Source organism: Diorhabda sublineata, chromosome X (assembly GCF_026230105.1).
Source record: "Diorhabda sublineata isolate icDioSubl1.1 chromosome X, icDioSubl1.1, whole genome shotgun sequence".
NCBI lineage: Eukaryota > Metazoa > Arthropoda > Insecta > Coleoptera > Chrysomelidae > Diorhabda > Diorhabda sublineata.
This window is the reverse complement of record NC_079485.1, coordinates 12775710-12801873: the sequence shown is the minus strand read 5'-3', so window position 1 is coordinate 12801873 and position 26164 is coordinate 12775710. Positions and strand designations below refer to the sequence as shown.

General features: G+C 31.5%; 1 protein-coding gene across 1 annotated transcript in view; it reads right to left on the bottom strand.

Annotated features, from left to right (window-relative positions):
* Positions 1 to 4275: 4275 nt before the first annotated feature.
* LOC130451133 (small conductance calcium-activated potassium channel protein) overlaps positions 4276 to 26164 on the bottom strand; it is a 110853-nt gene continuing 88964 nt past the window's right edge. The window contains exons 8-15 of the mRNA XM_056789951.1: positions 24956 to 25051; positions 23700 to 24121; positions 18089 to 18224; positions 10722 to 10832; positions 9749 to 9876; positions 7212 to 7281; positions 6980 to 7132; positions 4276 to 6208 (exon numbers count right to left, since the gene is read on the bottom strand). Of these exons, the coding sequence (XP_056645929.1) occupies positions 6053 to 6208; positions 6980 to 7132; positions 7212 to 7281; positions 9749 to 9876; positions 10722 to 10832; positions 18089 to 18224; positions 23700 to 24121; positions 24956 to 25051 (1272 nt within the window). The 3' untranslated portion in view covers positions 4276 to 6052. The remainder of the gene's footprint in view (positions 6209 to 6979; positions 7133 to 7211; positions 7282 to 9748; positions 9877 to 10721; positions 10833 to 18088; positions 18225 to 23699; positions 24122 to 24955; positions 25052 to 26164) is intronic.

The following is a 26164-nucleotide window of genomic DNA, read 5'->3' as shown; positions in this document are numbered from 1 at the left end:
CTATAGTTGCTTGACTAACGAAACATAGGGTTAATGGTTAATATATTGATGACCGCAGTTCTCTGGGCTTTCATTTGAAAATCCACATTCAACAATATATAATTGGTTTATTATATGTAAATAATATCAGTTTTATTTTGTGTATAATATGTATGTACAATTCGTTGAATTATGGGTAGGGTAAAATACTATAATCATTTTGTGAGCTAATCATGTACTTGAAATATAATAAAATATTCAAACATCAAATAGGTTTATTTTCGAAATTGTATATATCTATATTTATTAGCGTACTAAACTAGAATACGTTATAAAACGATTCATTTCATTTATTTAATGGATTATTACTATTTTGTAAATAAAAATAAGATATGAAGGGCCATGGAATATGGAAATCACCAATTAACTCAAAAACAATTATTTCGGCTTACATTATCATTCTGCGAACAGTAGAGAATTGAGATCTTGCTCGCCCTGTTCGAGTTTAAAAGTTATACGTGGATAGTTCATCGCAAAAAACGTTGTAGGTAATGTTGCAGTTGTAAGTGCAAATCTGCAAAGCAACCTTTCAGCAGAGGGTGTCAATCTGAGTAACAAACATTTAATAATTATTAGTTACCCTTATTATTATTTCTATTTTTCTTGCCACTGTAACTTATATTACTGTTGATAACTTAAATTGAAGACGATATTGGGAAAGTGATTGGTATGACAAGAACTATGCAAACTGAGAATGTAAAGCGTCCACTGAAATACTATGATTGTACGGCTGATGTTAAGTATCTCAAGAGGTAATTCAATTATCTGTTAGATACATATTAATCATGGTGAGCTTACGCAAGACGGGTCAAATGTGCTTTTTGTGCTGTTTCCGTTGACATTTTTCTTTGGTTAAACAGGTTTCATTTGATGAATCGAATAAGAACACAAAGATTTTTTCACTTTCACAACTTTTCACCGCTAAAACTATCGGGAGTTCATTTAGGTCACAACAAGGAATCCAATGAATAGTTAAGGAGGACTAATGGATTAACAATGCTGGATATTCGTTAGTATGTATTTGTAAACAAGGAGCAATTATTAGAAGATGTGCAAGCAAGTGGCCTGAACTAATAACCAAAGACTGTTTTTTGGAAAATACGATATACTCATTTTTTTATATATTTTTTTCCAGATACGGAAAATTTTTCTTCTTCAAGAAGACATTGTAATTCAGAAAACTGTTGAGTACTTCCCTTCGGTTTTGACCAGGATACGCCTTTAAATCTAATGATAAAATTTTAACATGAGTTGAGATTTTTGGTCTCTGTTTGACTATCGATAATAATTAAGGGAATATCGACATCAAAAGTGAACACATATGATTATAGTATTTCAAATTTAGGCGATACATTCTAAATCTAAAGTGATTCTGTTTTAACTAATACTGTAATATAAGGCTCTAAAATTCATCGTAGCTGGCAACGTGGATATATTGGAAAATTCAATAATTTCATTTACTAATGTAAATACAAAGTTAAAATGTGAATTCATAAAGGCGTTAATTTATAAATATCTTGTCATAAAGCTAATTTTGTTAATTATTGTATTATAGTGATGAAATAAACCTATGTTTATTGTTGTAGTTATCAATAATAGACCGTGCCTTTAGTCTAATTTGTATTTTCATAACCATTTGGAAGAATTTATATTTATACTTGGCACTCGAACGATAATTCTAATGTTGCACATTGCAAGCGTTTTTTTGGGAAATGTGAAATACTTATTTTTCAAATAGTAAAACTTTCAAAAGTAGCTAAAAAAATTAGCACTGATGCGTTCAGTTCAAACTGAAGTTGTAGCGACTGAAAGTTGAATTAGTACTTTACCTATTTACCTCCAGTTTCGGAAAACACTTATACGAGATGAAAAATATTTTAGGCATCGTTAGTAGCAATACTTATATTGAGAATGGAATCCTCCGTTCATTTTTAAAATTCATAGTACGTATTATATGAGTAGAACTTCTTATGTAATGATCGTGTTTAGGTACCATAGAAAGGTAGCCGATCACCACTGGTATTGATTCTAGGCAGTAAGACAGCTGTATATCTTTGTCCAAGAAGCTGATGTTAAATTTTGCTGTGGACACTTTGATCACCAGATTTTAATTCCAACGTACATGTCGGATTTGATGGGGAGGAGACTGTACAATTACACCCTCTTCCAGAGACTTTTTGTAAATATTATTATTTCATCATCGATATAAGGCACAGTCTACAGAAATTAAGGTCCGCAAAATATTCCTTCTAGGTGTAATATTTCTAAACTCTCAGAGTATACTTAAAACAAATATACTGGATCGATATATGTGAAATAATCCAAGGTATGAAATAAGAATATTGGTACGAATCGGTATTATATAAACAAATTTTTATTTTTTATGTAATTTACGAGATTATAGCTTACACATAATAACAGAATTATGTGGTGTTACTATTTTAAAAATTTAAAGATGAGGTAGTTGTATTTCGTTTTGGTTATACAAAGAATTATACATTTCTAGGCACATTTTAAGGTTTAGTGAGGTTGTAACTACCTTTGTAATAGGTATAAAGTATTATATCCTTTTAATAGCTATCATGGTCTTAACCCTAGAAAAAATTTCAAATTTTCTTAAAAGGTGATCTTATAATTGGTATATAAATAATAAAAATAAACTAGTACTTTATTACAACTAGTGTGTATTTACTTAATGACCTATAAAATTTCTTTCCACATTTATTTGTACAAGTGTGAATCTTGATAGAAAAGTTATTTGTACTATATTTTAAGAAATGACAATCACATAACAAAATCACAACATAGTTTGTTACGTGCTATATTCAGAAAGAATAGAAAAGTTTTTTAAGTTTATTAATAATTGTTATATATTTTTTAATAAGATCATTGGAAATGTTTGTTTTTAGGTCACAATAAGATGATTTTCAATTGATTGATAAAGTGGTCCTCATAGTTTTACTACATTTATCATTATAGTTTGTTATTAATTAAGTAAAAAAAAACAATTTCTTCTTCCTTAGTTTTTGAATTCTAAAATTTATTATTAGGTACATCGTTTGAATAGTTGCCCTTTTCATGATAATCTGTCTTTTTACAAATACTTATTCAATTTATAATCATGTGGAGTCCAGTAGATGGGAAGATAATATTTTTATTTAGAAAGCATGTTGTTCATTGATATTTCGTTGTTCATAAAGTTATTCACACATGTATGAAATACACGCGTACTAATTGTATTGAATACTAATAATTTGAGACCTTACTGCGTAAAAAGAAACTCGGTAGGTTCAAATATAAAAATGGGAAATTTTCACTCTTTATAAATATAATATAAACTAAATGTACTCGTATATTCCGTCAAAGATATTTGACTGTTATGGATCTTTCAATTCGAAATCTTACATTTTACAATGTAGACACTTTGTCATTATTTTGTACACTTTGTGACGACAGAATAATTTCTCGGTAAGTTGGAATTTCTGGAACCGTTGGCGATATTCATATTGAATACACTGTTTACACTACAACTACACCAACACAACAACAATTAGACTGTTCGATTCTCGCGTTTCGATAACCAAGTTATCGTCTTCAGAGACTAGTTGTCTAAACGCGTGTCAGATAGTGTAATTGTTAGTATTGGTGTAGTAAACAGTGTATTCAGTAATTCCTCGGTAATTCGCACAGTCGTCCTTTTTTAAATATTGACATCATTATTGCGATATTCCATGCCTCCGGCATTGCCTCATTTTCCCATATACTTTTAAACAATTGGTGGATTTTGTTTGTTAGAACGTCACTTCCATATCTCTCTCTCTCTCTCTCTCTCTCTCTCTCTATATATATATATATATATATATATATATATATATATATATATATATATATATATATATTCCATATAAGTTCTGAATAAATTTCGCCGTTTTTTTGTTTTGTATTATTTCTTCGTTTTTCGGCATTAAAATCACTATTTCATGTTTCTTTCTCATTTTCTGTATCTAACATTTTTTGGACGTACTCGTTCCACCATTCCATCTTCATATGTTATTATGTTCTATTGTTTGTATCTAATAAAAATTGTTTTTCTGTGGCTCTGTTCATTTATTTTTTTCAACTTCACTAATCTATCTTCACTGCATTTCCTATCTCCTTTTGTTCTGCACATATTTTTCGTTATTCTTCTTTGCTTATCGTGCTGTTTCTTATCTTCATCAGCACTCGTTTGCAGCATTTTCTGTTTAATATGTTCTTTCTTTTTCATTTCTTTCTTATAGTCGTTGTCGAACCATTTCCTATTTTTCTGGTCTGATTTACAGTTATTAACGTATCCATTTGTACTTGCAATTGTCAATTAACAAGAACAAATTAATCTTATATATATACCAGAAACGTGATTGACCGGAAGATCTGGCTGGACCTTTTGTCCAATTCATCTGTATTGGAAAAATACATTTAAGTAATTCCGAACAGCAACACTAAAGTGTGGTGATAAACCATCTTGCTAGAACCAAATATCATTAAACTAAGACTTAAACAAGGAACATTTATTATTGTTGTAACTATTCGATTTATTAACAAATCTAAATACTTTGATTCATTCAAATTGGCTTTCACAAAGAATGGTCTGATAATGCTAAAAATACATCTAAAAATTGACTCTAAATAGCCTTTGTTTTTCGCATCTAAGACTAGTATCTGAAATTTCGGCGATTAACTGTACAATTTAAGGTTACTACACAACTTTGCCTAAAATCCAAGGATATCCTTTTTAGTTGCAGTTTTAATCATATAGTTTTAGGTCTATTATTTCCAGTTGAACTTTCTTCTTCAATAATTGTACAATTTTTCAAACTGTAGTTTTGGTAATTTGGTTGGTAAGTTTTTTACGATCGCCATAACTTCTTATTATTAGAATCATTATTCTTTTCTGTTCGGTAAATAAATTTTTAAAAATTTTAATTTCAAATGACTGTAACATTACTTTATGAACACACTGTATATTTTCTACTCCACTATACCATTCAATTATAACCATGATAATTTCTATAAAACAAATGAATATATCCATATAGTGAAATCATCTAATAAAATTACAATATAAAGTTATTAAATTGATGAGTGAGAGCAAAGGCGTTATTTCGTTGTTCTAATTACTCTATCAATAATAACTGAAATACCTACCAGCAATTTTTGAAGTACGTATAAAAATAACGCAAAACATCTTAAAACAATAAGACTAAAACTTTTTCCGAAAATCAAAACTTCAAAAGAATATTAATCTTCTGATATATTTCCCTTATTTGGTTTCCAGAATAAATCCGAACTTCTATTAAAAAAATGCAAACAACTAAAGCATACAATACCCTATAGTCTTATTCTCCAAATGAAAGGAACAAATGACGAATGGAATACGCTTCGATAATATTTCTTACCGCCATTAGTTTTTTGAATTTGAAAAATTAACGAAAGAAACTTTCTTTAGACTCCTTTCCTATATCAATGTTATAAAATGTTCGCAAATTGAACTCGCTAGTTAAAATAATTTACTGGTATACTTCACTCATAGCATTTTTTGTTTTAATTATTCTCATTCATCAATATACAAGCACACACTGTCCCAACGAAAACATGATCTGCCGAAAAAGTTTAAAATCAATTCTATTTTTTCCTCCGTAGAATATATCATTGACAAGTCAAAGCTAACTTCAAAGTTTCTCTAAATTATATTATTTGGATAATTATCGTAATGAAATGAAAAACAGTATACTGTATTGAGTGTATTTTAATTTTCTCAAATAGGGCTTTATAGACCAAATTCAACTTAGAAATTCCCAATGATAATTTCACCTTTTCATAGTTAAACTTATTTATCGTCGTTTCATCATGTTTTCAAGGATTTTAACTAGACATTTGAATTAATTTAGAAATGCTAGGTATTAAATTTTTTAATCCACGGTGCCCAGCTAAAATTAGATCTTTTTTATTATAAATGGCTTTCACAAGTAACTCAACTTTGTCCTGTTGTTGCTGGTGGTGGAATAACAGATTTCCCTAACAATGTTGGACCTGGCCATGGACAAGCAGGTGGAACACTTCGTGCTTGCTGGAGTCCGGCAGCTGACTCTGGATGAAGGAAATTTCTTCGCTGTTCCATTTTCTCTTGCTAAAATAGTTTCCAAATAAATATGTATGATTGGGACCCAAAAATTCTATGAAATAAAAATAAATTTGTGCGCTGCATTTTAGTCAGCGTTTAAGCATTACAACGAGCTGGACTCTCAAATTTTTAATAAAATACAATATAATATAATAAAAAATCTCGCCAGTTGTGAACACCATTTCCAAGGTTGAATACAGAACAGATTCCTCTTTTTGTGCCATAATCAACTCTAAAGGCACTGTCATACTTTGCTCGAGATGAAAACAGTTCAAAACAAACGCTCGAGAAAAAGTGACAACAACGTTTTGTTTGTGCACGACAATTCTCGATCCTACAAGGTGAACTGCACTCGAATCAAATGGGAGGTTTTCCCTGATATGGCCTATAGTCCTAGTTATTTTCACTTGTTTCCAACAATGAACTTCTGGTTAGTAATATGGCGTTTTGACATCGACGAGGAGCTGCAAGTGAGCGTTATTGAGTCGACGAAATTGCAAGCTGTGCAGGAATTTTAAAGCTTGTCGAACTGTATTATAAAATATTTATTCAGTGTGTTAGATGGTCATGATAGGCGCTCTTTCAGATCGAGTTAACCATTTTTTTTCATTCTAAAACGTTCACTACTGTCTGAGGATCTATAATATTATATAGAGGAGTTGAGAAACGGAAGTAAGTATATGTTCAAAGATCAATCAAATGCTTGTGAAACTATTGAATAATACAGATAGGGATATTAGTATCTGGAAGATATGGAAACGGTTACAAAATATTTACTTGAGTCTGTATTCTGGTAGCAATTAATTCAGGTAATAACTCTAATTGCTCTTGAAGAGCTAGTAACTTTTCTTCCATTGTTGTTAACCTATCTTCTAGACTGTCTTGTCTTGTGCTCATGTCCGATACTATTTCATATACAGTATTTTGTGTCTGAAAATGAGAAAAATTTGTAGTCATTTTTGTATCTATACTAATAATATTCCGAAGTAAATATTGATTTGATTATTACCTTGGCCATATCTGTTATCGTATTGGCATTATCCATTAGTTTACGTTGGTCCATTTTAACTTTTCTTAAACTAAAAAATACAATAAACAAATATAATATAAATATATTGATAACAAACATTGTCAATGTTAGTTTTGTTGATGAGGTCACTATTTGATTAACTGCTTGAAAATATTTGGACAATTGATTTTTGATAGTCCAGACAATTATTCATAGAAAGTGTTATAAAATTGTGTGAATGAAAATATGAGGTAATACATATTCGTAAACTTGTTTTTCTTATAAAACTGTTTTTGAGGGACACGACGTTTAGCTGAATTTTATAAGAGAAGAAATGGAATATATATTGGAAACAGTCTAGCTTGGGTACTGTTAAGCAAGCTTTTGAAATTTTGGAAAAATCACTCTTAGCTGAATCAATAGAGACCCTAAATCAGAGCAGAGCTATCATGTGTATTTAAATACTATTCAGTTAGTTTATCCCACGTCAATATTAATACTCGATAAACTATCCGATTCAGATTATTATTATTTTTGTTGGCATTTCCGGAATCAAGAAAACATTAAATCATAATAGAAAAGAGGTAACTATCTCTTTTATTTTTACATATTTTTAATATGAATAAAACTTTCGACACATAGAAGCTTTATACTGATCACATTGTTTACTGCTATCACTACCCCAATACTGACATTACTCTGTCTGACATACATTTAGATAATCAAGTTATGGTCTTCAGAGCAGTGGCGGACTAAGCCTTGCAGAGGCTCGGGGCGGCAAAGCTGAATGAGGCCCCCAGATTTAAAAAATGTACTTTTACAAGCTTTTTATTCAGTTCACATTTGTATATATAAATAAGTGTTTATGTTTATTTCATTAAAATCTGGCAAGCGAAATTTAAATTTGACTTAAATTATTTAGGCCAAATAAGCATATATACCTACAATATGCAATGGATATGGGTGAAGAAAATAAAATACGAATCGATCGACAAAAAAAATTATAATAAAATAAATCAGATAGTTTTTTTGTAGCGTGTTATATGTGTTTTCGTGCCTTGAATTTACTGAATTCCTCAATAACTTCTGTGGAATCAATTTCTTTTGAAATTTTTCTTTCTATAGAAAGCACGGCCAGATTAGCCAGTCGTTCTTAACTCATTGTAGATCGAAGATAATTTTTAATCAGTTTAAGTTTCGCATGATGCAACCGAGAAGCAAATGGTCATAAAGTATTGAAGTATAAGCGATATACGAGTACAGGAAGAATTCTCACAGGATGTTGTTCACATTAATCGATATTTTTCGATTATTTGGCTATTTTGGATTAATCGATTATTTTGCCCACCCCTAATCGTGAGACAATTTTTGTATAAATCGGTCTATGCATTCATACATTGACCGACGTATTTCTTCTTGATTGATATTCCAGTATCATGAGCTGATTCATCCGGCATCGTTGGTTTTATCTTCCTTCTTCCTCGTTTCTCGATGTTGATGTCAATATTATTGCATTTTTTATGCCAAAAGTTATAGCATTGTCTACAATCGTGATCCTTCGGTCACTAAATACTCATTCAAGGCGTTTAGTTTGATGATTCCTGTATCCAGAGTCATTTTTGGAAACTGTAAATATCGTTGAACTAAATTTACTTCCTCCAGTATAGAAAGCCAGAATTGTATATAGGTTAGAAAGATAAAATCTTGTATCTTGTATCTAGATTTGCTATTGTTGGATCTTCAAAATGTTCCAAACTACTCACAATTGTCTCTATGTATTCTTTTACAACTTTTACTGACTTGTAATGAGCACTCCAGCGAGTATACGATACGTTTTAAATTTTTCCCAGTTTTCTATTCTCATAAAAAAAGACTCCTAAACTTTTTTGTTATGTTTTTACCCCACGGGGGAAGCACACGAAGGCATAATTTTGGTTTCTTTTTATTGCCCTACCACTGAAGACGTGTAGTTCATCTTACGTCCTGAGAAGGAGTAATAGGTGATGAGACATTATAGCTCATTTGATCGTCTTCAAAAGTGCGCTCCTTGTGGGCCCTTCTATTTATTTTAAAACTTCGATGGTACTAAGCACATTTTTAAAGTCTTGTTTAGGATTTGATCAGAGGAACGAGGAGGCATTTGAAGTCCCCCAAGATCGGAGACCCGGGGCGTGCCGCCCCTTCCGCCCCCTGTTAGTCCGCCACTGCTTCAGAAACCGAAGGTAAATTGAAGATTCTGATGATCATAACTTTTCCAGTTATCGTAACACGCATCGAGACAGTCTAATTGTGGGTTTCGGTGTAATAGTAGTGCGGTATTTGTTTCATGTGGTATACCTATTTCTTCTAGCTGTCTATTGGTTTATTTTTAGTTTCTCTCCATTATTTTTCGAATGATGTTGGTGTAGTGGTAGTAGTAAACAGTGTATTTAGTATGAGTATCAACAACAGAAATTCCAACTTGGTATAGAAGGTTTTGTTTTATGTATAATAGATATTTTATTATTCCATTTAACCTATTCCTATTGTATACTTACGCATAAATAGCAAGTAAAAATTTTCTTTGGTGTGTCCTAACTCTACCTGGGTTCACTCTTTTCACTAGCCTTGTATGTTTATAGATCAACCAGGTTTCACGTAGGACATTTGCAGCTGCATTTTTTAACTACAAAGGAGTCAAATAGATAAATAAAACTAGTATTATGGTTAATGTTTACATCTAATGATTTAACTACAGCAAATTACTGAAACTTGTGTGTTGTGCAATCACGTTTTGTGGTAAACTTGGCGAATCTGCGAGTTATTTACCATTAAGAATAATTATTCTTTGAGTTTGAACCATCCCTGTACATATAATTTTAACAGACGATTTGGTCAAGAATGATTCGTGTCAAAATGTTGTCAAAAAACATCACAACTGAATAGAAGGAAGAAGAAATGTATGCGTCGATCTTGTTGAAAGGCTTATCAATTACCAATAATTCTAATTTGTATCATTGTGCCTATTTTTTTCCGGAACTAAAAAGAGAACACTTGAAATTCTGGAAAACGATAAAAAACTCGAATATTTCCAGTAAATCCTAATGAAGAGTGCCAGCGGCCACTTAGGATGGGAACAAGGACTCCGCCGTAATAACATTTGATAAAAATAAAAGCTTTGGTAAATTAAAAACTCAGTCCCATTACTTTTCTCACATGCCTCGTATATTTGTCCGTACTTCTCATATTATCAAGCGAATTAATTATGGACCAGTTAAAAATACTCCACTATTTTTTACAGTCTATTCATAATTCATAATGTTCTTGTTCCAGACACGATCAATCAATTTCACGATTCAAATTTGTTCCATATATTAGCTGATATAAAAACTCATGTGATCAAAGCATGGACACACATTAATAAATTCACATAACACATTTAAACACTCCGCGAAAGCATGTTTTTGTGTTAATGAATGATCTTTTTGTCATTAACATTCTATCTGCGTGACAAAGACATAAATTATTTACCCGTTTCGTCAACTGCGTGTCCATCATAAAATTATGTACATGTTTTTCCGCTCTAGTTAATTCTAATTTTCTTGATACTACTGCTACTAATAAGGCTGTACAACCAGCTCCCTGAAAATAGAAAATCAATATCATTTAGAAGGTAATGACATTGTGACAATAGTAATAATATAATTACAAACTGCACACCTGCAGTATATTACGAGTATGTTTGTTGTGAAACACTTTTTCACCTATAACTACACAGGGTCCTCAAATGGGAGATAATCAAGAGCTACTGAAGACTACCTTCAAATGTTAATCATGTCTTGACAAATTTATTATATTAAATTATTATTTATATTATATTAAATAAAAAACGAAGCTTATTTTTAGACCATTGCATCTCCTTTTCACAAAAATGCCCAGAGTTTACTGTGATAAATTCTGAACATATATATATATATATATATATATATATATATATATATATATATATATATATATATATATATATATATATATATATATATATATAATACAAAATGTTGAAGTTATGATATAAAAATGGGTACAAGAAACAAAACAATTGTAAATTATATGCTGGAAATAGCAGAAAGAAGAAACCAAATACGTCCTCCAAATTTTGAAATTAACTGATTTAAAAATAAAGCTCATCAGAAACATAAAATAACTACTTCTTAAGAATATATAAACCACTAGTTGTATCTTTTAGATGTCAAATATGGAGGAAGCCAAATTAAAAAAGACTGCTCATTTTTACCAAAGTAAATATCAATGTAGAATAATGTATACCCACATATCACGTCAATTTTTATGAAAATAATTAGGCAGCACAATAAACAATGAAGTGAACTGAAGGTTAGAATTCTAGTTGCAAAGTTTATATTCAGTATCTAAAATCGGTTGTTAAACGCACATCACACAGTATAATTATTTTGGAGGGTAGAGGTAAGGAGTACCATCTCATATGGGGGCTTAGCTTAAATACTGTCCGCTTGTAGACGGTAAATTATAATTCAAAATTTGACCAGAATGGCGCTCCTGTCGGACGAGATATCATATGATCGTTCAGTTCAGTCTAAATGATTAGAATCGTCGCTTTATTTAAAATTTACACTCATGGGATAGTAGCGCCTCCCTAACGTAAAAAATTTGATGGACACTTTCTGTAGCATAGAGATGGTTCTCCTTACCTCTATCCTCCATAATAATTATATGTTGAAGTAATGGTAGTCATTGTGTTCATGATTTACATTGAGTTATCAAAATAAAATACATCTTTCCTACAAAATTAGAAAAGGTTATAAAACTAGTTGCATGGATAAATGGATATTGTGGTTATCTCAACTGAGAGGAATCGATGAGATAGGTAGAACAATAATTTTATTGAGTACATATTGGTAGGAAAAGGTGGAACGACGATAAGGGAGTGAAGTTTAGTGAGATGATAGTGTATAAAATAACTGGAATATATCTTTTCCAGCTCAGCTTCCCGGTGAAACCTCCGCATTTGATGAAATACCCGGAATTCGTTTGATCTTTGTTTTATATAAGTTTTAATAGCAAGCAGTTTATTTACTTTGTTTCTTTTGAATCATTTCAAATTTCAAAATAGATCCGAATCAAAGAAAGCCGTGGTTTCAAGAGCTACTGTGGTCAACGAAGAATGATCACCCACAAGGATCAAAGAAGATCTGGAGAATGATCCTCACCTAAAAATGCTTCGGCAATGAAAGAAAGAAAATCGGCGTATTGGGCTCAGTGGGAATCGGTTGTCTTGGAAGAGGGCCTTTTAAAAAGAATCTCTGAGAATGATGGTGGTTCCGAAAACAGAAGACAGCTAGTCATTCCAAGAAAGAGAGTAGGCGAAGTACTCAAGAAATTACATGACAGTCCTTCGGGAGGTCATCCGGGAGTGAAGAAAACCCTTCATCGAGTCCGTTAATGGTCCGAAAATATGACAGACTGGTGTAAGAAATGTATGATTTGCGCTACGAGTAATACACCACATCACAAGAGAAAGGCACCCATGAAACAGTATAATGTTGGAAATCCTTTTGACAGGATTGCTTTAGATATCGCTGGACCATTTCAGACGACAGACATTGGTCGAAAATTATTCGCTCCCGATTCAAAAGTCCATAACTGTAGCCGAAGTAGACATTGGGATCAGTATCTATCCTTTTTTGCAATGGCTTATCTATCTATTATTAATGGATCCATCGGTAAAACACCTGTGAAAATCCAGTTTGGACATGAAAGGAGGCTTTTTTGTGGCCTAGAATTTGATTGTAGAACTCAAGAAGACCTAGGGGGAGAAGATTATGTGATCCTATTGAGAAGGAGAATGGACGACATACATTAATTGGTTCGCTCGAATCTTCAAGTTGCGAGCGACTGAATGAAATAACGATACGACACGGAAGACACATACAAAAAGATAAAGTATGGCTGCACAGCCTGACAAGGAGAGAAGAGTTTTCTCCAAAATTACAAAAACCATGGGAAGATCCATACATAATTAAGAAAAGGGTTAATTATGTCATCTATCGCATAACCAAGATCCCCAATGGCAAATCGAAAGTAGTCCACTTAAATCTACTGGGGCCGTGTGAAGGAAACTACGACCTACAGGAAGGAGTGAACCAGTTGCGAGAAGAGCCTGAACCTGCCTTCGAAAAATTTATGGGTGCGTACGGGGTATTGGCAAAGCTAGATATGGAGTTGCTACAGAACAACAACAAGATTTATTCACTCTGCCAGAAAATTATTCGCTAGCCTGCAATATCCCTGTCGGTATCAAGAAACCACAAGAATTAGCAACCGTCTTCCGGAAGAAGGCTGGTCAATAGGAGAAACTTGATGAACAGATTCCTGCTCCAATCAAGACGCTGAGAATCAAACATGGTTCGCGGTACATCTTTTACCTGGCAATCAAAAATGAATTTAAAAATCAATACACCTACCGCAATGTGTGGTAATCGCTTCAAAACTTCCGCGACCATGTTTTGAAAGTCAACGTAAAGAAACTGGCTATGACCAAGATAGCAAGTAGCCAGTTGGGTTGGCGAGTCGTTAGGCACAGGTGGAGGTGATATTCCAGGACACCGGGGCTCACATATTAATTTGTAACTATCCGCCTGATCATCAGTACTTAATGAAAAAGATGCTCATATGACCGGAAAGTGCAGAAATGGGTCCAGTTGCCTATTTAAACATTCAGTCCCGAGCCATCAGTTCCAGGAAGAACTTGCATATAAGAGGGGGTAATGTTAGGAAATCATCTCCGTTCTGAAGCTGTGCCTGCTTGGATATAGTGGAATTCTGAAATTCGGTGAAGGCGCCATCTTTACCTTATTTACAGTGTTTCTATTGAATAATTTCTAGGAAGGTCTATTTACTTATTTGTTTTTTTTAGATCGTTTGAAATTTATTTTGGGATATATAAGAAGTTTATTAATTATAATATTTAAATAAATAAAGAACGTCAGAGACAGTGTCTATCAATTCACCCCACGAATATAAATTGTATAAATAAATAAGAAAAGCATTACAGTTTATTTTTTCGACTCAATCAGAAGAGACTATTAATTCTGTAGTTTCAGTAATTTGATTGAACACTGTATGTGAAAGTAATTTTAATGAGACAACAAATTGTTTCCAGAGTTTTCAATATTTTATTTAAGCCCTTTCTGTCAATTTGATTCTGTCAAATAACATTGCACATTGCAAATACCAAATCTAAATTCAACGTCATAATAATTCTGCTTCTAATTGTATGTAATTCGGACTACCGTTTTTTAAGTTGATTGACCATCTCCAGACTTCTTTGCATTACATACGGAATAACAAAAAAAGTAAGTCATCCATCAAACCACATATTCTGGGACTAAAAATAACTAGCTAATTTATTCTAGTACAAATGTAAAAACAAAATGAGTTTCAGAAAAATGAGCTTTTTACATGCACGAAAATTATTACTTTGACTTGAAATATTCCTTAATGACCAAGCAGTTTTCGAAGAAAACATTGAGCCAAACTTTCATATTTGTCCGATTATCATTTTTCGCTATTGACTATTCTGACCGCTTCCAATGGAATGTTTGTCATTAGTTTTGACGTCATAACCATATACTACTTCTTCTGGGCATTTTGATAATTTTTCCAATCAATATTAGACCACTTTATGATAAATATTGCAATCAGACAAAACCTACGAAAAAATTGTAGGGCATAAGTCAATTGATATGCTGGCATCCTTAGAATTTTTACTAGCAACAATTCAATGGCTGTCCCTAACAATTTTGATTATAGCTCTAACGTTCTATAGTGGGAATGCTGAGGCGTCCAGGCTAAGCCTGGCCATTACCATGTTAGCGGATTTGACGAAATTTCACTTCAAATACTAATCTTTCTCCTCGAAAGGAAATAACATAGTAATCACACTCAGTGAGTGATAGCATAGGTGAAGGTGTGTTCCACTACCTTTTTCAGTCTATCATTTATTAATGTTGTTAGTATTTTGTATACGGTATTAAGCAAACTAATACCTCTATAATTATTACATATGTTGGGATTTCCTCCCTTCAGTACAGGTATAATCAATCTAGTAGACCACTCTCTTGGCATTGCTTCTGTTTCCCATACTCTTTCTATTATCTTGAATATCTTGTACCTCAGTTTATCTCCTCCATATTTTATTAATTCATCAACTAATTCGTCTGGTCCTCCTGTTTTATTGTGTTTCAGTTTGTTTATTATGTCATTGCATTCCGCTTCCGTCGGTTTTGCTTCACTTTCTATTATGGTACCATTGTCAATTATATCATCTTCTTCGTATTCACTGTGTTCTTCCGTTAATAATTTTTTGAAATACTGACTTCATTGTCTTTCATCAATATTTGTTGTATTTCGTTTTCTATTTTGTTTCTTTATATCTTGATATAATTTTACATTATTTTTATTGTCATTTTCCAAGTTGTCCATACTATCGTTTAGCCATTTTATTCTCTTTATTATCTTTGTGCTCTCCTGTTTTTCTATATATATATATATATATATATATATATATATATATATATATATATATATATATTATAATCATCTTGTTTCATAGTTCTCATCCATTTCAAACTAGCTTCTTTTTTCTCTTTAATTTTCATTGTACATTCCGTGTCAAACCAATCGTTATTTTTTCTAATATCTTTTGTACCAATGATTTTCTGCTTTGCATTTATAACACTTTTCTTAAACACTTTTGTAGTTGCTTTTCTATTTCTTTTTCGTATTCTTTCTCCCTCGTTTTCAATTTCTGCACATTCCATTTTCTGATTTTTATCGCCTTGTTCACTATATTTACCATCCTCAATTTAATTTTGATTATAACTAAGTGATGATAAGTCTCAACACCTGTTCCTCTGTATGATCTTACATCTTGTATCATTTTTGATCTCCTTTTTAATATTAATACGTGATCTATTTGGTTTCCACTACCTGGTATCATCCACGTAATTTTATGTTCTGTCTTATGTTTAAAGCTAGTGCTACTAATATACATCTTGAATTCCTCGGTTAGACTGCATATTCGCCCTCCATTATTGTTAGTTGTTTCGTGTAGGGTGTGTTTTTCTGTCACACTTCTTAAATAGTCTTCTTTTCCTATTTTTGCATTCATATCATGTATCATGTCTTGTGACGTCTTCGCATACCTTAACCAGATTTTCATAGATTTCATCTTTGTCTTGGTCTTTCGCTTCTTCTGTTGATGCATAACTATTAATTATTGTTATATTTGCTATACTTTTTTGTATTCTTAGCTTTGATATTCTCCCACTTATAACTTCGTATTCTAGAACATTTCTTTTCATTCTTTTGCTGATCATAAAAACTGTACCGTTCCTCCCTTGTTTATGTTCTCCGCCATAAAATAGATTATATTTCTTATCTCCTCATTTATTTGTCCTTTTCCCTTCCTTCGTATTTCTTGGAGTGCCAATATGTCTATTTTGTATTTCCTTTGCAATTTCTTCCATTTTTCCCATTGCCAGCATTGTCCTGATATTCCATGGTGCCATTCTCACTACATCGTTCCATTTGTTTTTCTTGTTTTTTCCTTTAGCCATTATCTATTCCATTGCGTTGTCGACTTCCAATATATCAATGCTATTTTCATTAATTACTAGTTTTTTGACTTCTTCTCTTTATTACCCCTTCCATTTTCTGGGTAAAGATCGCTGGCTGCACGTTTCTTGTCGTCGTTTTCTCTCGACTTTTCCTCCATATATGCCTCTACTCCATATATTTTGTTATTTACAATTAATTTGTTATATTTGAGCCTTGCGTTGTGTCCTTGTTCTCTGACTAATTTCACCTTAGGTAACAACTTTTTCCTTTCTATTTGCACTTTCTTTGAATAGTCTTCGTTAATCCATATATTGGTACATTTGAGTTTTTTAGCTTGGTTCATATTTCTAATTATTTGATTTTAACTGTAATTGGTCTCTTTTTGTTTATTTTAAATCCTCCTATTCTGTAGCATTCTACTAAATCAGCTTCCAGGTCGACTTCTACTTCTATTTTCCTCATTATGAATTCAATCTTTTCTTTTATTTTTTGTTGACTTTCATTTTCCCCATTTTCGATTTCTTGAATTATTACATTATCGCGCCTCATTTCTCTTTCTACATTTTCCAGTCTTTCTTCTTTTTCGGCTATTATTTGATTAAGCCTTTGATTTTCTTGTTTTAATTCATCTATAATTTTTTTCTTTTTATTCTTCTATGCTTTTGAGACTACCTTTTATCTGTAAGAACATTCCTTCTATTGTTTCCATATCGTCCTTTTCATTTTTATCATTCATTTTCTTTTATTTTGCTTAACGCACCTTAACGAGTTCCGCGTCCCGTTCAGTTTCGCTAAGCACCTTCTCGATTCAGCCCCCAAAACTTACCCGGGCTGGCAAAACTCGTTTAACTACGTTATTGTGGTTTAATTTTGCTATTCTATTTGAATTCATTCCGCGTCTATATTTTTATTTGGATTTTTATTTTTATTGGTTTTTAAATGATATTTGTTTATCACTTTTTTGTGTTGATATTTATCAATATTTGGATTATTGATATTAATAATCCTGATTTTTTTTATATCTCTTATATTAAAGTTTCGGAATTACTCACCAGTAATATATGACAACTTGCACTTACAAAAAATATTTCTGAACTTTCTGGTAATTATAGATTATTACTTTATTTACAATTTTACTTTATCACTTCCACGATTTAACTATATACTTCTCGCATTAGATGGTGGACCGTATTCCAATATATTTAACAGTGTATATTTATTATATGTATTGAAAAACTTACCATTATACCTGTACTGACTGCGATTCCCCTTCCACAATAAGTGTTAGGAACAATGTCTCCGAAGCCTACACTGAGGAAGGTAATAGCTATAAGCCACATTGCATTAAGAAGATTTGCGTGTTCCTCATCATGGAACCTGAGAACAATAGTTAAAATTAACAACACTCTACTATTTAGATGTTTAAAAAAGCGTTAATTTAGGAGACCGAACGAGAGACATTACCTAATCAGTCACTCTGTATCGTCAGGACACTATCTTTTATTCTTATAAATAACAATTAATCTTGAATCTTTATTTATCTTAACTAATTTTAAAACAAAAGAAACCTAAAATCAAGAACGTTTATATATATATATATATATATACTGGGTGGTCCATTAGTGCAATAACTTACTTAAGATAAAAGATAAAATATACAAAAAAAATTGTATAAAATTTGTTATATTTACTCAGATATACATTTCTAAAATATATTGAGATTTATAGGGTGTTCAGCCCAAGCGTGATAACATGAAGTAAAGTTTTTTTAAATATTTGTTTACCATCAAATTTAGCGTAAAATTATGCATCTAGCCCTGTCTTTTGTTTTCCCATAAATTGTGACGTTGCCTAGTTAGAGCGAAAAATATGAAGATTTGACGAAAATTGGTGCACTATGTATGTATAGCAAATAGCAAAAACATCATTTCTTTAAATGGAACATCCAGTATATTATTTTTCCATCCTATAAAACTATTTTATCCCTTCAAATTATACCTAATAATGTACACTCTAAAATTGACTGTTTTTAAGAAAATTGCATTTTTAGTTTATGATTTAAAGATATTCATCTTTTTAACAAGTAAACACTGAATGTGACGTTTAAAATACTTCTAGTTTTTGTGATAAAATCAACCAGTAATTTTATACCTTTAAATACTGTAATAAAATGAATAGGGTATCTCAACTCAAAATAAACAAATTAAACAAAAATAACTAATAACAAATAAGAAAGAACTAAAAACTTCAGATAACTATTTTATTAAATGTTCAAAATGACCACCATTTACTTCCATACAATAATGTATGCGATCTTCAAAAGCTCTACTAGCACGATGTAACATATTGATATCAGCAGTTCGGAAAACCTCCTTAATTCAATTCTTCATGTCTTCCTTAGTAGTCGCGGGTGTTGTATACACTCGTTCTTTAACGTAACCCCAGTTACGTTACGTTACGTAACGACAGTACGACTTATGTCGGTTTCTTTTGATATTTTATATGGTAATTCGTTTTCATTTTTATATGGAATATGTAGAAGAGAAGATACGGATGATATGGATATTGATGTAGTGTTTTTCAGAAGATACGTTGACGACTGTTTAGGATTAATTCCTATTAACAAATGCAATACATTCCTTGATAACTTTAATAAATATAACCCAATTATCCAATTCACTTGTATATTGAAATTGAAAACAACAACAAAATGGATTTTTTAGACATGACACTTATTAAAATCAATAATAAAATAAAAACTAAATATTATACAAAATAAACATGATCGGGAAGATATCTTTATTGTAACTCATGCCATCCCAAATCACAAAAAAACAGCGTCGTTATAAGATTAACAGATAGAGCATTAAAATCAACTTCTCCAGAATATCACCGTGAAGTAATAGAAATACTCAAAAATATTTTGAAGAATAATCAATATCCAGAAAATCAAATTAATAGAATCCGACAATGCACATATAAATTACAAAATAAGAACAATATACATCCACCTACACAAAAGAAAAATATACATAAAAAGTACTCCCCTATACAAACCAACTATCAGAAAAATTGAAATACATTTTATCGAAACATAACAACAATATAAGTTTTAGATCATACAACACATTATCACCACTATTCACTACACTAAAAACAAAACTAAAGACACTAAGTAATCAAATATTATATATTCGATACCATGTCTGAATTATCCCAAAAATTATATAGGAATGACTACACAATACTTAGAAAACAGAATAAATGGACACAAATACAACAAAAATGCATCGACTGCTCTACATAAATATGAAAAAACTGATGAATTCGATTTAAAAAAAAAACAAAAATTTTAGCTCAAGACACGAACTACCAAAAATTATAAATCAAAGAAATGATACACATAAAAGAAGATAAATATTCTGTGAATGATAGACAAGATATAAAAAACCTCAGCCAAATTTACCATAATTTGATCAATTAGTTTATTTCAGTCTACCAGTGTTCTAGTAATTCAAACCCTAAATTACGAATTTTTTGCATGGCAACATGAGATTTGTGTGCAGGGGCGTTGTCCTGCAAAAATAAAACGCCTTTGAATAGCTTTTCGCGTCTTTTCTCTTTATTTTTTTCCTGTAGAGTGGTCAGTAATGTCGAATAATAATCCCCAGTTATTGTTCTACCCTTATGGCAATCCCAAAAAACTAAAGCAAGAACTTATCCAGCAGATTTTTGGACACGAAACTTCTTAGGTCTTGGAGAACCCGAGTGTCACCATTCCATCGATTGTTGCTTTATTTCTGGATCGTAGAAATGTACCTAAGTCTCATTCATAGTAACAATTCGGCTTAAGAAGTCTACATCGTTTTCAAATCGAGCACAGATCGAACGCGATACTTCTAGCCTTACACGCTTTTGGTCAACATTCAAACATTGGGGATCCATTTTGCAGCAATTTTTCCCATGTCCAAATTGACGTGAACTATATGATGAACGCGTTTGTATGAAATAATCAGTGCTTCAGATATCCGTTTTAGCCCAATTCGACGGTTTGATGAAATCATGTCTTGAACTGCATCGATATTTTCGGGGACTGACACAGAAACTGGCCTTCTCGATCGGTCATCATCTTCAATGGAAAATTTACCACTTTTGAAGCTTGCAGTCCAATTTTTCACGGTCGCTTGCGAAGGACATTGATCACCAAGGGTATTAAGCATATAGTCGTAAATCTGCTTATCTCTTAACCTTTTTAAATACAGGTACTTGATGATGGCTCGATGCTCCAATTTTTCGATTTTCACAATTTCGGTGGACATCTTTGTTCTTTTAATTAATTGCGTAACTGGTCTAGGCTAACTAGATATCAATACATCCTCGTATATGATTCTTCTTTCGGTTTATATTTTTATTCCCAGATACTTACTAACAATTTTTGAATTCTCCCATGACACATGGTCCTCCTTGCTTTAACAATAATATCATATTGCGTATTTTGGACTCTATCTTCTCTGCAAGGATATGTATCTTCATGTTGATACGGTTCGGTGTAATATCTGATCTATTTCTACTCGTCTGCCATAAGTATCTTGGGTTTTTACTTGTCTTAGATATTTATACCTGGGTTTTGTACTCTTTTTTCTCTCTTACTATTTCACTTACTAGCATCTATTCATTTCTTCCCTTATAAATAGTTTCTTTGCTTATCTTCACCTTATATATATATATATATATATATATATATATATATATATATATATATATATATATACTTGAACAAAGTTACTGTGTATTATTTTTTAAATATTTTTATAAATTATAAGTTTTGTCGGTGTTCTGTTGCATTATTCGATATGTTTAGACTTCATTCTTTTTCAGTTTAATTTCTAATCCCTTTTGTAAAAATAATAGTTAATTCTTGCTTCTGTTAATGCATTTATATTTATCACTTTTGTTTCATAGTCTTTTGTTTTTTCTTCTCATTTTTTTATCTTACGATGAGCTATGATTAAGTAGTGGTTAAAGTCTTAATTAATCTGTAATTCTAACTTCGTCGATGATTCCCGTCTGGCTTACTTGGTTGCATTTATGTTTACTCGTGGTTTCTCTTATGTTCAATTATATGCACTTGTGGCAGCGGCAAAATTCCAAAGAACTTCGGTTTTCTGTGAAATCATATAGACTCCTACCACTTCTCTACGCCATTCTCTTTTTCCCAATTCGGGCGAGAAATAAAGTATCTTATTTCTTATCATGTGCTCTCCAATTTCTGGTAAAATTAGTTTTTTCCCTATTTTCTTGTTCACATTAGCTGTGATCAATTATTCTTCAGTTTTATTATCCACATGTCAAAATCAAAAAATGAAGTGAAAAACAGAAACATCAAACAATCAACCAAATTTAAACATGGAGATGAATCAATATAATATGAAATTATATTATTATTTTGAATTAATACAAGATCACGTATTTATATTTTCAAGCTTCATAATACAAAAATTGAACATTGAAAATTTCTTATACTGTCCATTTAATCCAAATTGGTGAAACTATGCCAATTTTCGTCGATAATTTATTCTGGTTCCTGTAAAATCGGATTAGTGTGCGTTGATGGAAAATTGGCCTTACTAAGCTGATTTTGCTTTCGATAGGATTCCATTCACTTGATTCGAATAGCGGTAAAGTAAGTCAGTGTGGAATACCGTTTAGATCGTTAAAAGGTAATTTACGATGAAAATCGAAAAAACTTCACGTTAAAATTGTAGCTACTCATAGTTGTTACTTCACTGTGGCGAGTCTTAAAAGGAAATAAAAATTGTCAGAGATATACAAAAAATTTATGTTCTTTCATATGATAAAAGCAACTGGAATGGTAAATGTATATTCCAACAGGTTTAGTGGTGGAGCTGTTTTTGTGGATCTAAATTTTATGCGATTCAGCAGTAAATATGAAGGTAACTATTTTATGTGCTATTTGTATACTTTATATAGGTCTCGTACAAGATATTTCTAAATAACATATTAACAGCTGGATTAGCTTCGGTTGATGATATACCGGTGTGATCAATAATACATTAAAATTCCTCAAAAATGATCTATCTTTGAAAAAAGACGCGTTTTCTATTCTCAATTATTACCTTGGAACACGTGTTACATCTTATTGGATCCAGTCACAATATGGGTATTTTTTAAATTTTGCCATTATAGCCAAGGATGAATAGCTTATCATTCAATAGTTGACTCAGGATTATCAATCGATGCATGTTTTTATTTTTTGTGTTAATGTTGGAGATAGCATTCCCATAGAGATATCGAGATATAGATATCTTAAAACTCAGATATTTCGCGCAGCTTTAATTTAATAGATAAAGATAAGAATAATCTGGATGTTTTTAATATTTTCCAGTATAACCAAATTACTATGCTTTGGCTTAGCATCAGTACTCATGCGTTCAAATCCTGCAACCCATATCATGATTGGTAATTCTCTTGGTAACATCAATATTAATAGGATGCGAAAAGATACAATTAATTCGTCCTCAGAGCTGCGATTCAAAGTGGTGACAGTATTTATGTATTCAGGTATCTTATAGAGTAAAATTAACGAAATGAAATATGAAAAACACATGATAGATACAAAGTTCCCTACGAGAACAAGAATATATTGAGAACATTAGAACAATGAGAACCATCGTAACTTAAGTAGCAAAAGAATCAAAGCCCGAGAAGAGTGATTGAGAAGAAAAAAAATAAAATGTAGATCGATATAACATGCAGATCGGTTTAACGAATTAATCTGAGCACATTTACATTTTTTTAGGAAATATTATGCAGTTATTAGATATTACTCACCTTTCACACTGTCTTAATGTCCAACTGGCTATAATCCAAAGGGAAACCATGAAGACTAGAAGCACCGTACCAGGACATATAGTCATAAGAGTCTTTAAAACAAATCTAGTATTAAAATTAATTCGATTGAGCGCACCTATACTCCGAGAAGAAGCATCCGTGAACAATTTACTGTGCAATAACATAACTCGACAAATTAAATAGAGTCTCAGGAACATCGGCAACGACAGTGGCACGTCGTATGGAACACACTTTCTTCCGATACCGCCATTTTTATTAGCTAATTTTGTCGTCCACACGAACAAATAGTGTCCCGGAATTGGATGTACGGCACATATTATTAACTCCATGGAAATTTGGCATATTCTTTGCCATGTCATCGCGATTCGCCAGTCATCCGCACAGTTATCTATCATGAAGAGCTGAAATCATACAATAGTTATTAGAAATTTGTTATAAGTTATAATAATTTCTTAAGATATAGCCGAGAGCCATTTTTTAATACACCCAGTGCCTCTAGGAAGTATTATAAACCATTCATAAATCAGGGCAAAATTCAAATAAACCCGATGTAATCGATTGTTACAAGATTTAGGAGGGGCTCATCAACAATAATATTGCACAATAAAGACGACTGCACAATATTATTAGGGGTGTAGAAATAATATTGAAAAATTGCGCATTGATTGAATAGAAGTTTGAGCGAGTTTTGCTCTATGTTTTCCTTGTATGGGATTAGTATGGCGCAATATTTTACAGTTCCCTCATTGGAGTGGTTGCGATCAGTTCAGTTACGTGTCAGTATGGAGTCTAGCATTAAAACGGAGAATAATTTGGCAAAAGATTATATAGAGAATTAATGGTTGAACGACAAATGAAATGTGAAGTTTGATATGACCGTGAGAAGAAAACTATGGCGTATGATATATTGCTTGTCATGTTTTCACGAGCAACAAAAGATAAATTAAAAAAAATTAACATAAATTTTACTAATTGTAGCAATTCTTCAACTTTGCAATATCCATGCCTATGAAGTTGAAATCGTTTGAGTTTGAGTTCATTTTGAGTCCTTTGAAAGTGTTACTGAATGTAGATTGGTCTTTTTTGAATCATTCTTTGTTGTCAAATATGTTTGGATTTAAAGGGGATATTCAATATTATTTCACAATAAGAATATTGTGCAAAAATATTGGCTAACACTTTTGATAGTTTACCACGGACTGAACAAAAAAATATACATTTCAGAAAACACTTACCTGTACTTCTAAAGCGTGATAGGCTACAATTAGACCAAGAAGAATCACAGTTGAAACAGATATCAGTGTTTTGAGCGCAATTGAATAAAATTCATCCTGCAAGAATATTCTGATTAATTGGAAAGAAATTCATCAACTAGTATGTCGTGAATCCTACTGCACTGGTCGAAAATATAATACACTTATTTATTTTTTTAGCTGCTACATCTAAACGGGATTTGATTTAAGTTGATTGATGGAAGAAGATAATTTGTTTTCAAGCGAGTTGACAACAAAATATTTCTTTTTAGAAAATTCATTAAACTTTATAATATTCACTGGCACCTCTTTCTAGGAACAATATAATTAATTTTAAAAAGCTGTTGATTCTCTGGAAATTTTTTTGTTGAGTAATACCTGCAATTATCTAAAGCTTCAAATTACTTTTAAGGAATAGTATGCATTATTTGCTGTAAGTGAAAAAATAGGAGAAAGTAAGCTAGGGTAAGATAATGAAATTTTAATATGTCCAACGAATATAACACAAGAAAGAGAAATAACAAAGAAAACTTTCGAAAAATGTAGAACTAGAAATGGTTGAAGAAAATATGAGATATAGAAAGCATAAAGTATTAAGGAGTTGAGACATATCAGGTGAAGAGAACAAACGGTCAAGAAAGTAGATCCCAAAAGGCTCTAGAAACAAATAAACGAAGAAATAGGAGTACTGGGTATGATAAACTGTAGGGAAAAGAAACCAGAAACGTAAATAATGACAAAATAACAAAAGTGATAGAGGACCATAATAAATTATATAAAAAAAGTATAGTATAGTATAATGGATTGCGAGGTTTGGTGATGATATTCTTTGTGAACATTAGATTTTATATCTTTAAAATTCAATTTATTCCAATTTGAATACTAGTAACGATCTGTCGATTAATCCACTTTAGAGCTAGTAAAAGTATTTATTATTTTACCATTTTCTGAGACTTAATTTCCATGATAGCTTTTCTAGGATCTTTTCATCTTGCTTCATTCATTCTTCATAAATTTTCATTTTCATATTTTGTCCACGAATAATTTTTTATCTGAGTGAAATCTCATGCTAATATTATTTTTTTTTGGTGTCGGGATTTTTACCCCCAATCAATACATTTTGCAATTGTCGTATATAACTTGGCATATCCTGAACTTCTGATATTAGAAGGCATTTCAATAATTAATGTC